The 12,069-nt window shown below is 36.4% G+C and overlaps 1 protein-coding gene across 1 annotated transcript in view; it reads right to left on the reverse strand.

The window, feature by feature from the left end:
* Window positions 1-12,069, reverse strand: part of CNTNAP4 (contactin associated protein family member 4) — a 205,594-nt gene that overhangs the window by 36,351 nt on the left and 157,174 nt on the right. The window contains exons 11-13 of the mRNA XM_050716536.1: window positions 11,036-11,142; window positions 6,823-6,942; window positions 1,504-1,701 (exon numbers count right to left, since the gene is read on the reverse strand). Coding sequence (XP_050572493.1) covers window positions 1,504-1,701; window positions 6,823-6,942; window positions 11,036-11,142 — 425 coding nt within the window. The remainder of the gene's footprint in view (window positions 1-1,503; window positions 1,702-6,822; window positions 6,943-11,035; window positions 11,143-12,069) is intronic.

A 12,069-nucleotide genomic window follows, 5' to 3' on the forward strand; every position in this document is an offset into this window, starting at 1 on the left:
ACAATCTAGCTTTGTTTTACCACAACACTCTCTTGAGATCTCCCTTTTTTTTTTTTTTTTTTTTTCTTTCAGAACAGACTAAAGTCTACTCTTCAGAGGACTGGAAAGTTGCATTTGGCACAATCTGTATTAATGTCTAAAAAAGGTAAAAAAGAATGATTTCAGAAAATCTGCAAAACGTTCAAATAACTTTCTCATGGTTATTTATACCTACCATTCAAACCTCCAAATGTTAGATGGCTTAGCAACTGATTGTGCTCCTTTAACTGTCTAGCAAAAGCTGCATAGCTGTGCAGTCTCAGTGTATCTCTGCTTGTATAAGGTTTTCCCTGCTTCCTTCTCTGACCTGTTATTTTTTTTTCATGATTTACAGCTTGAACACTCCAAGGAAGATGTGAAGTTGAAAAAGATTTTTTTTTTTAAACTTACTCTGTGTAACACTTAGTAGCTATAAAATAAATAAATTAATAAATAAAATGAAATACCTAGACAACACAATCTGGAAACCCTCTGCTTGATGTAAGCCAGCCTTTCAAATACCTAACCAAAACTTGAATTTGGAGTCCACAAGTAAAAGGGAAGTTCAATGGAACATATTATTTAGTAGGCTCATCTTTTATGCTGCAGGGTCATTTTGGAACACATATTCTGCTGAGAGTGAATGCTAGTATAAGAAAAAATCCATTGATGTCCATGACAGAGATAAGGATGAAGCATATGTAAAGAACGGGTTTAAGTAAAACAAACAAACATACAAACAAGAAACAAAACAAAGACTTTTGAACTCTGAGCCCTACTTTCCGCTTACTAGAAAACAATTCTAATAAATTAACTTGAAATGCTTCAGAGTTTCTAGTAGACAGTTCTGGCTTAGTTTTTCAAAAATCAGCAAACAATGCATTTTTATGTCCATGTTATATGCAGTACTTAAAAAGGATCTTTATAGTACAGTCTATTAACCTCAGCTGTGAGTCAATGAGTGTTAAGACTTAAGAAGACTACATAACTTATTTTTTTTTCTTGAAGTACATCAGAGGATCTCCACTCATATTTCTGTTTTTTGTTTGGATGTTTGTTTTTGGCATTCATCCACAATTTATCTACTGTTTCTTTTCCTATGATCGATTATATTGGACTGTGGAAATTTAACGTTGTCAGTGTTTTACATAAAGCACCTACTATACAGACAATGACTGTTCAAAAACATTCAGCAATAAACTGCTGATATCTATGCTTTAGTTTGTGACCTTTGAAGGAGATATATCCTCAGTAATTACCTCAGTAATATTTAAAACCCTTGGAAATCAGACTACCAGAGTAGTAGTGTTTTTCTTCTTCAAATACCTCTTGGTAATTTACAGGATTCTGAGTACTAGCTTTATAAAGTTGTCCATACCCCTGTGTAGCAAAATGCCATAACCTTGATAGAAATAAATACCTTTACTAGAGACAGTGAAATAAAACACAGTATGCACCATAATAAGATTTGTCTGCTTTACTTACCTGTCTTATCTAAAAGCCTTGATTTTTTGCAGTGGTAAGCAAGCTCCTGTTCACAGTGTTCTGCATGGTTAATTGCAGCTTGAAGCTGGTCTAGGCTGGCAGAGTACTTGAAAAACATAGTGTGTGGGTTCTCTCGATTAGCACTTTTGACTCTGGTTAAGTTGGTGTTGTTGTGCTGTATAATTGTCCATGTTGCATCTTTCAAAACACATGTGAAAAATAATAAAGAATCTGAAGTAGTTGCATAAGTTGGTAATGGAAAGAGAAGTATGATCAAATACACCAAACTTGAAAGAGATTTCTCTGATTACAAAAAAAAAAAAAAAATGCTTTTGAGCATATGAAACAGAGACATGAATCATGCAGCAAAAATGAAACCAATTAATCATTGTTTCTATTTATAAGTAGATTACCACACCATGACTGTAACTGGCATTCAGCTTGTTATGTTTATTGAGGAGGAAAACAATAAATGAAGACAAAAATTTTTCTCTTTTCTAAGGAAGGAAGGAAGGAAGGAAGAAAGGAAGGAAGGAAGGAAGGAAGAACAGTTACTATTGCTATTTTTTTTTCTAGGCTTAAATTGTTTATGAAATAACACTAAATTCCATCCTACATTATACCAATATTAAATTTGACATTAAAATTGAAAGTAATTTATTCCACTTGAAATAAATGACATGCTATCTTGCTGTTACACAGAGAAGCAGAAAGAGCTTGCAGATACTGTATTTACTATAAAACTCGGGTCATATGCAAGTGTTTATAACCATCTAAAATCAAATGTTAATCTTTATTTGCAATATTATTCAAAATCTGTATTTAGTCAAGAATTAAGAAACCCATATGAAAGCTTTCATAGTTCAATAGAGAGACGCTTCAAAATACCCAAGGTAATATTGATTTTTGGCACCCTTCAAGTTACGCCTGCTTGACTCAGTACTGTAACATCATGAAGTAGTAGTTCAGAACTGAGAGCTGCATTTTCCTGAAAAACACATAGCTCAGATACTGCTGGGTAAGGCAGCTCTCTACTTCATGGCATTGTGTAGAAAGGTTTTAAGATTCATTTAAAGTGGGGACATACAAAATATTAAATATATATATATTTATTCTAGAAGCAATTCAACTGTTTCTATGAGTTTTTGTTTGTTTTTCATGAACTAGTAGCAAATATTCAATACCCCAGATATTACTTAATATATATGTATATCTTCTAGTGTGATGTTCTGGTAATAAAAGAGCAGAAAATACTTGCATATAAATATAATTCAAATGTTTGAATGATAAATAATACATTGTACACTTATAAAAGGTATGTGTTAAGATATGCAGTCTGCTGTGAAATCAACTTTCTCTAACTTGCAGCTATCCTACTTCACTGAGCAACCAAGCAGTTTAATAGCTTTTCAATTACATTGATACGTCACTGATAGTCTTGCATTAGAAGTCTTCTTTTAACTTTCTACAATAATTGTTGAAAGAATTTTAATTGTAAAAACTTACCACTATGCAAAACCAAACAACAAGAACTAAAACTAACATCGCAATTATATGAAGGTTTTACCTTAAAAGCTACTGGAGGCCATATGCTAACTACTATAACCATCAACAAATGGTTATGGGACTGGTGCCATGTCAAAGGATTTGGCTACTTAGACCATGGGATTTGCTTTGAGAAACCTGGTATACTGAGGTCAGATGGGGTCCATCTATTGGATGAGGGAAAGAACAACTTCAGTTCCAGGCTTTCCAAGCTTATGAAGAAAACTTTAAATTAAATCCACCAGGAGAGAGGAATATCAATCTATCTATTTCTTACCAATTTTAAGCCAACGTCAGCAATGGCTGTCCATAGATAGGGAAAAAGTTTAATCAGGAGCTCAACTTAAATGCCCCTACAGAAATACCCATAGCATGGTAATAAGCAAGGGGAACTGGAATTTTTAGCTCACTCTCAGGGCCATGAGAGTAAGTTCCAGCACTTGGAGGTTAGTAAGGAAATGCCTAGAAGGAACCATTATGGAGAAATCCCCCAAACACTTTCTAGGAACACTGTTTCCTAGGTGAGGTGCCCCTGCTGAGGTGCCTGCAGCTTCTTAGGTGAGGTGCCCCTGCTGAGTGAGGTGCCTCTCTTAAGTACTTGTACACAAATAGACACGTTATGGGGAATAAACAAGAGTACTTATGCCTGCAGGCCTCTGATCTTATCGGCCTTATGGAGACATAGTGGGATGACTGGAGTGTTGGAATGGAAGGATACAGTGTTTTTTTGGAAAGATGTTCAGGGGAGACAAGGAGGGGTTTTTGCTCTCTATGTCAGTGACCAGCTGGAGTGCACGGAACTCTGCCTGGGGATGCTTTGACTTCAGAAGAGCAGACTTTGACCTCTTCAAGGATCTGCTTGGTGGAGTACCACGGGATACAGCCCTGGAAGGAAGAGGGGCCCAGAGACATTGTCTGAGCAGCCAGGGATAAAGTTAGTAAACCTAACACCCACGTAGAATTGCATCTGTCCAATGACATCGACAACAACAAGAAGGGATTCACAATAGCACAGGAATGCATTGGTCACTCAGCCTCACTTATAGTTTGCATACAAGGAATATCAGACACTCTCCTTGTTTGTACAGGGAAAAAATATCAGACACTTTTCTTGTGTGTACAGAGATTGCTCCCTTAATTTCTTTGCAATATAAGATAACTCAAATATGGGTGGCTGATAAAGACTAACATGTTACTGCTGTTTTGTACTCTGCACAAATCTGCGTACCTATGAAAAGAGAAATATTGAGCTTACGCTGTATGAAGAGACACACTGAGTTTGTGCCTGTGAGCGTCTAACCCCCATGACTGAAATTCATGTCAAGGTAGGGGTTTGCAAACTCTCAGGTAAAGCCAGGTTGGGGCAGTCAAATCAAATTTAGACTCCTCTTTGTGACATTTTTGTAACTTAATGACCAATGTATTTTAAGAAGGCATGAGAAATATATATATATATATATATATATATATATATATATATTTAAGTATGGTAGTAATAAAGTTATCATCAATAGATTCAATTGTTATCATCAATATTGTTATCATCAATGGCTTCAGTTATAGAAAATTGCTAACATTCTAATATTAGTATGAATATTAGAATGTTAGTTAATATTTCTAACTATTTCACAGGGTTGTACTTTATTTAATATCCTACAGACCACACGTGGTCGACACTGAAAAATACCTATAGTAAGCAAAGAACTGGTGGTCTCTTAAAGGACAAGAATTCATCAGAAAACCTTGAGGAAACATCAAAGTGAGACACCTGTTCAAAAATACTGTACAAAAAGGAGTCTACTTAAACAAATTTTTTTGTCCTTACTTATCTAATTTTGGCCACATTACATAATATTATTAAACATATGCTCATGGTATGAAAAAGCAGATTTCTGGAAGGATAGCAAACATTTATTTTTGTACATGCACATGAACAAAAACATATTTAAAGGCTATGCTGAATACAAAAATTAAGAGACAAACTGATCACCTATCACACTCACACACATTTTCAAATCCCTAAATTTAAAAAGAAAAATAAAAGCATATCACTGAAAAGTTTGGTCATCTTAACAACCACTGTGGGCTGTTGGCTTTTCATTGTGAAATTGACCTCCAAAAATAAAAGTGGGGAAAGGTTCCTACCAGCTGCCCAAATATAGAGCTACATGAATGTTCAGACAGTGCTGCAAGAAATGTGGTCATATGCTTTCCCTGCCTCTGCTGGGAAAAGAGGATATGAGTTATGAGAAAACTGGGAAAGGAACAAACACTGAAGATTCATCCTGTCAGACTGCATCCTGAGATGAAGAACTGATCAATGAGGTTTACTTAATGTGGTGAATAAGAAATGACTGAGGAAAACTGTAACAGCTGTTCATGGACACACAAGAGTAAATCAGATGCTACAGACACACCTGACACACATTTAAAAAAAAAAAAAAAAAAGTGTCTTCTTTCTGCCAGGATTATTTGGTTTTGTTTAGTCTCACAGGACACAAGGATATTTCCTTTTAAGGGTCTGTGCCAATTTGAAGTTTGTTTTCTGTGTGCTAACACAGCCTACTGCATAAGTCAAAGTCAGGAGCTGAGATGGTTAAACAAGTTAAATTATACGGATTGATGAAAACTATAAGAATTTCTATTATTTCAATATGTATAAATCTAAAGAATATGTATGATCGAAAGAATTTTATGTTGCTGTGAAATTCAACTAATGCTATTGGCAGACAGAGTCCTGTCAGTCACTGGAGAAATACATGTGACCGTGATTATTTGATTAAACTACGTATAAATACGTAGTTTACAAAAATTGTTTAAAAACCCACATCACAAGATTATGATAAGGTTTATAAGTAAAATTTCAGCACTTAGGACATAACTAAGCCAAATTCAATCATAGCTTATTCAAGTAATCTTTTATACAGTTAAAAATGTAAAAACGAATTGTCACAAAATATATCTTTTCTTACAAAATAATTAAGTGATTTCATCCTTTTTACTGGAAAGAAAATCAAATAAGAAGAAACTAAAGAAAAAATAAAACTACAAATAAAGCAATACTAATTTTCAAAAATGCATTTAAATGTAGTTTAATTGGAAGGACACACATTGATAGGCATGCATAGACAACTTCAACTGGTTTGTTAAAAGTCTGACTGACAACAAACTCTGACATCTAAAACTTCTAGTGATGTAAATGGTCACATATTAAGAACTGGGTGTAGAAAAAGAGGTTGTGTGCTTGAAATTGAGGCTGTGAGAATCTAACTGGTTGAATTTTCATTCTCCAAAAGATCTACTAATTGTAAATGAATCTTAACGTCTGTATTCCTTACATCAAACAAAGGCCAGTTCTGAATTATATATTTTTTTCAGAAGCCTTCAGGGAAAAGTCAGTAGTTTTCTCATAAAACATAACGTGTGCCTAATTCATTTAAATGTCCTCATAGAGGCTGTAACCGCAGTGAAAAAAAAAACTGCTCCCAAAAAATGAACTAGCATGACATTCTCTCAATACGGAACACATGTCCCAGTTATGCAAAGCACAACAAGAACCCAGTGTTAGATTTACAGCATAAATCCAGTTATTATTTTAACTTCTATGCGTAATTCTTTGCCTGGTATTCTGACCCAAGGAGCCACCTTCATTTTGTTGTGCATCTATATGTTAAAATTGTGAGCTACAGAGGCTTCTTATTTAATAAACTCTGCTTCAATATAATGAGCATGTATACAGACCCAACAGCGAGTTAACACAGTTTATCACCTCACCTGTCATATTACAGTATACAAGAAACGGTCCCAAGGGGCCACTTCCATCTGAATCGATATTGTAAAAGCCTGAAGTGTTCCCTCTGTGCTTATAGGCTTCACATGATTGTTCGTAGATAGCTGTAAAAGAACATCATAAATGCAATAACATCGTGTTATATTTTATTTTGTGAATAAAAATAAAAATGTTTGGGGCCTTTGTATGGGGAAAAGAAGTTGTGTATGTTCAAAGCTAAAGAATACAGAAGAAATCACATAATCAAAGTTTTACTTTCATTTGAATTTGTGAAGCACATTTAATTATATATACTGGGACAAGGAACATTTTCAGGTATTTTCTTCTGTATTTCAGGCTGGAAACTTCAGGAAGGAAACAGTGAAATATAAATTAAAAAAAAAAAAAGTGTTTTAGAAACAGTCATCTAATGTGAAAGCTAAGAGTATTATTTAGACCCTGGGTATCAGATTTTGAGAAGCCAAGCTTTAACAGTCTCAGTTAAATCTGATTTATTTTTTATTTACGTGTCTTTACATACAGCAAAAAGTTAGCAGTGTTCCTAGATATTCTAATTGTTTCCTAGTATTTATTGGCTTTCATGGTTCATGTTTTCTTCTCTTTTTCTTTACACAGTAATGTCATGGTAAATGAATTATCTGAGACTTCAGTAAAAGAACAAAATAAGCAGAGACAAAATAACAGCTTCTCAGTCCCATGTCATGTGTATTTTATATCAGTCAACTCCTGAAGAAAAGTCTGTGACAACTTCTTTATGATCAAAAACCTGGAGAATGAGCTACTGACTTCAAATCTGTCGTTACACATGTAACCAATGATAATTCCACAGCTAGACCACATTAGCCAACCTATCCGTAGCAATCAAGCAGTCATAATATTTGGGTGATTCTTTTCTGGACTGTCTGCTATAACAAAAACAAGACTTGAAAATACTCTATCAAAAAGAAAGAGTCTTTACATTCAGGAAAAAAAAATAATTAATTACAAGGTTTAGATAATTTTGATCTAAACTAAAAAAAAAAAAAAAGTAAAAAAAAATTGGTGTAGTAATCCAAAAGAGGTGCTGTTTTTAAAAAGAGGCTATTTTTTGGAAGAATGGGATCTATGGTGGTTTTTATTTATTATTTGTGGGTTTGCTTTTTGCTTACGGTTAGTGACATTAGTGACACCTCCCTTAGAATGACAATTAATTCAGATTGCTAACTCAGAGAAATATTCAGAATCCACAAATACATGTCATTTTCAAACAGAAATTTACATATTTTTTTACAGTCAATATTATTATTTAAATATAAACATCACAAAAGAAAAATAATAATTATTTAGTGATTTTTTAAATGAATGTCATAGTTTGTATACAAATATTTCCAAATCAGTAATTTCTAGGCTTATAACAAAAATATTGTTTCTTTAAGAATTAAAGGAGAATTATTTCTTTTGAAATTACCCAGAAGTGTGATAACATGGCCAAAAAATCCCCAAGGGTTCATAGGGCTTAATAATGTTTTGAAATCATTAAAATATTAAATATTTTGGCACTTAAAATGTATTATTAACATCAGCAGAATCAAGTACTAACGGTCTTCTATATTATCTATAGACATAAATACAGTATTTTATTCATCACAAACAAACATCCAGAAGGCTTTTATGTGTTCTTTTTTTGTTTGTTTGTTTGTTGTTTGTTTTGACATTGAATAAGAACTCAATAATGCTTATCAGATTATTAGATTTTCCACAGAGTCCAAATAATTAGGAAACAGTGGTCTCCATCTGTCCTCATAGACATCGTCAGTTGATTCAATATATGATTTTTCAAATTATAATAAACCAAACACATTCATCTTCAGTTTAGGCTTCTCACAGGTATAGGTTTATGCACTGTGGTATTCAAAAGCATGTGTACTATTTGAAAAGTCATCACAGTTGTTCAGTCTATACAAGCAAGATTTAATAGGTGACCTTTTTATTTGTTTATTTGTTTTGTTATGCCAGTTTTGTTATGCCAGTTTTGCTGAATTCACCCTACTGGAATTTCACCTAACCTGCTCACTGATTCAACAAACTATAAAAATACGTGTTCATGTATGTGATGACATTTACACAAGAGTGTAGTCCTACTGTCTTAATATATATATTTTTATATATATTCTTGTCATAAACACAATTATGAATGATTTTCTGATTCATATGGTGGAACTATGGACAAAAGATATTACCAACCATCTCATGTAACCTATTAAAAACGTGAAAAAGACACAAATAAACAATGAGTTTATTCTGTTAACAGATTTTGAATTCTCAAGGTCTTTGTTTGAACCAGCTTCTGAATATTTACATGGCAGAAAAATCTAATATAAATGATTAATACAAATGTCACACTTCCAGGAGGAAAGAAAAGGAGGGGAAGAATGAAGAGTAGTTACTAAGGATGAAGAAAAGGCTGAGGTGCTTAATGCCGCCTTTGCCTCAGTCTTTAGCGGCAATACCGGTTGTTCTCTGGATACCCAGTGCCCTGAGCTGGCGGAAGGGGATGGGGAGCAGGATGTGGCCTTTGCTATTCATGAGGAAATGGTTGGCGACCTGCTAAGGAGCTTGGATGTGCGCAAGTCGATGGGGCCGGATGGGATGCACCCGAGGGTACTGAAAGAACTGGCGGAGGAGCTGGCCGAGCCGCTTTCCATCATTTATCAGCAGTCCTGGCTATCGGGGGAGGTCCCAGTTGACTGGCGGCTAGCCAATGTGACGCCCATCTATAAGAAGGGCCGGAGGGCAGACCCAGGTAACTATAGGCCTGTCAGTTTGACCTCAGTGCCAGGAAAGCTCATGGAGCAGATTATCTTGAGGGTCATCACGCGGCACTTGCAGGGCGAGCAGGCGATCAGGCCCAGTCAGCATGGGTTTATGAAAGGCAGGTCCTGCTTGACGAACCTGATCTCCTTCTATGACAAAGTGACGCGCTTGGTGGATGAGGGAAGGGCTGTGGATGTGGTTTACCTTGACCTCAGTAAGGCTTTTGACACCGTTCCCCACAACATTCTCCTCAAGAAACTGGCTGCTCGGGGCTTGGACTGGCGTACGCTTCGCTGGGTTAGAAACTGGCTGGATAGCCGGGCCCAGAGAGTTGTGGTGAATGGAGTCAAATCTGGTTGGAGGCCGGTCACAAGTGGTGTCCCCCAGGGCTCAGTACTGGGGCCGGTCCTCTTTAATATCTTTATCGATGACCTGGATGAGGGCGTCCAGTGCACCCTCAGTAAGTTTGCAGATGACACCAAGCTAAGTGCGTGTGTCGATCTGCTCGAGGGCAGGAAGGCTCTGCAGGAGGATCTGGATAGGCTGGAGCGATGGGCTGAGGTCAACTGTATGAAGTTCAACAAGGCCAAGTGCCGGGTCCTGCACCTGGGGCGCAACAACCCCAAGCAGAGCTACAGGCTGGGAGATGAGTGGTTGGAAAGCTGCCTGGCCGAGAAGGACCTGGGAGTATTGGTTGATAGTCGGCTGAATATGAGCCAGCAGTGTGCTCAGGTGGCCAAGAAGGCCAACAGCATCCTGGCCTGTATAAGAAGCAGTGTGGCCAGCAGGTCTAGGGAGGTGATTGTCCCCCTGTACTCGGCTCTGGTGAGGCCGCACCTCGAGTACTGTGTTCAGTTTTGGGCCCCTCGCTACAGGAAGGACATGGACGTGCTCGAGCGAGTCCAGAGAAGGGCGACCAAGCTGGTGAGGGGTCTGGAGAACAAGTCTTACGAGGAGCGGCTGAGGGAGCTGGGCTTGTTCAGCCTGGAGAAGAGGAGGCTCAGGGGCGACCTTATCGCTCTCTACAGTTACCTTAAAGGAAGCTGTAGTGAGGTGGGGGTTGGTCTGTTCTCCCACGTGCCTGGTGACAGGACGAGGGGGAATGGGCGAAAGTTGCGCCAGGGGAGTTTTAGGTTGGATTTTAGGAAGAACTTCTTTACCGAAAGGGTTATTAAGCATTGGAACGGGCTGCCCAGGGAGGTGGTGGAGTCGCCATCCCTGGAGGTCTTTAAAAGACGTTTAGATGTAGAGCTTAGTGATATGGTTTAGTGGAGTACTTAGTGTTAGGTCGGAGGTTGGACTCGATGATCTTGAGGTCTCTTCCAACCTAGAAATCTGTGTCTGTGTGTCTGTGTCTGTGAATCTATGACAAATAAAAGCAGTTAGGAAACATCTTATACTTACGATAATGACAAGTAGCTCCCTTGTAGCCAGTATTGGTACAGTTACAGTAGAAGCTGTTCCAGGACTGTGAACATTCCCCACCATGTTCACAGTAATTAGGCAAGCATCTAAAATGAGAAACAAAGAGCATTCTCACTCTCTTTTCCCTTCTCTTACTTGGCACTTATATTTATTAGTAGAAGCAAAATCATCAAAAAGAAATATAACAATGTATATTAAGATACTCTTCAGTCTTTTTGAAGAAGATATCTTTAACCCTACTAGAAAAATAAGATATTTTCTCTTCAGCTTTCCCCCTGTTCTTATTACCTATCAGAAAGATACTAATTATGCAATAAACTTGTGAAATAAATAATTAAAACTAATTAAAACTAATATAAACTATAATATAAACTAATAACTAATTAATAACTAATTAAAATATAAGATGCATAGTCATCACTTATTGCCCATCAACTATCTTCAATGCAATATAGATTGATAAATGAATGAAATATTTACATGCTGATAGACCACTGGAAAATTAAAATAAACAAAAGCAAATATTTGAACCAGAATGTGAATATATTTTTAATGAAGAAATAATAATAATAAAATCTTCATATGACAATTATGTTATTATATTTATTTATTTATTTATTTGCATTGTCTGCTTCTTGCCATGGATACAAACTATAGAAAAATCTATTTTTTCGAAATAACAACTAATTGCTACAAATGTCATTACTGTTGTATATCTATTATTTATTTATTCTAAGAGAAAAAATTCCCAGGGCCACTCTTTTTTATATACACATATATAACTATTTCTTTATAGACTCATAGAATGCTTTGGATTGGAACGGACCTTAAAGATAATCTAATTCCCCCCGCCCCCCACCATGAGAAGGGGCACCTCTCACTATAGAAGGTTGCTCAAAACCCCATCCAACCTCGCCTTAAATACTTCCAGGGGCGGGGCACCTACAACTTCTCTGGGCAACCTGTTCCAGTGCCTCATCACCACCACAGTAACAAATTTCTTCCTAATATCT

This window comes from Cygnus atratus, chromosome Z (genome assembly GCF_013377495.2).
Source record: "Cygnus atratus isolate AKBS03 ecotype Queensland, Australia chromosome Z, CAtr_DNAZoo_HiC_assembly, whole genome shotgun sequence".
Lineage (NCBI taxonomy): Eukaryota > Metazoa > Chordata > Aves > Anseriformes > Anatidae > Cygnus > Cygnus atratus.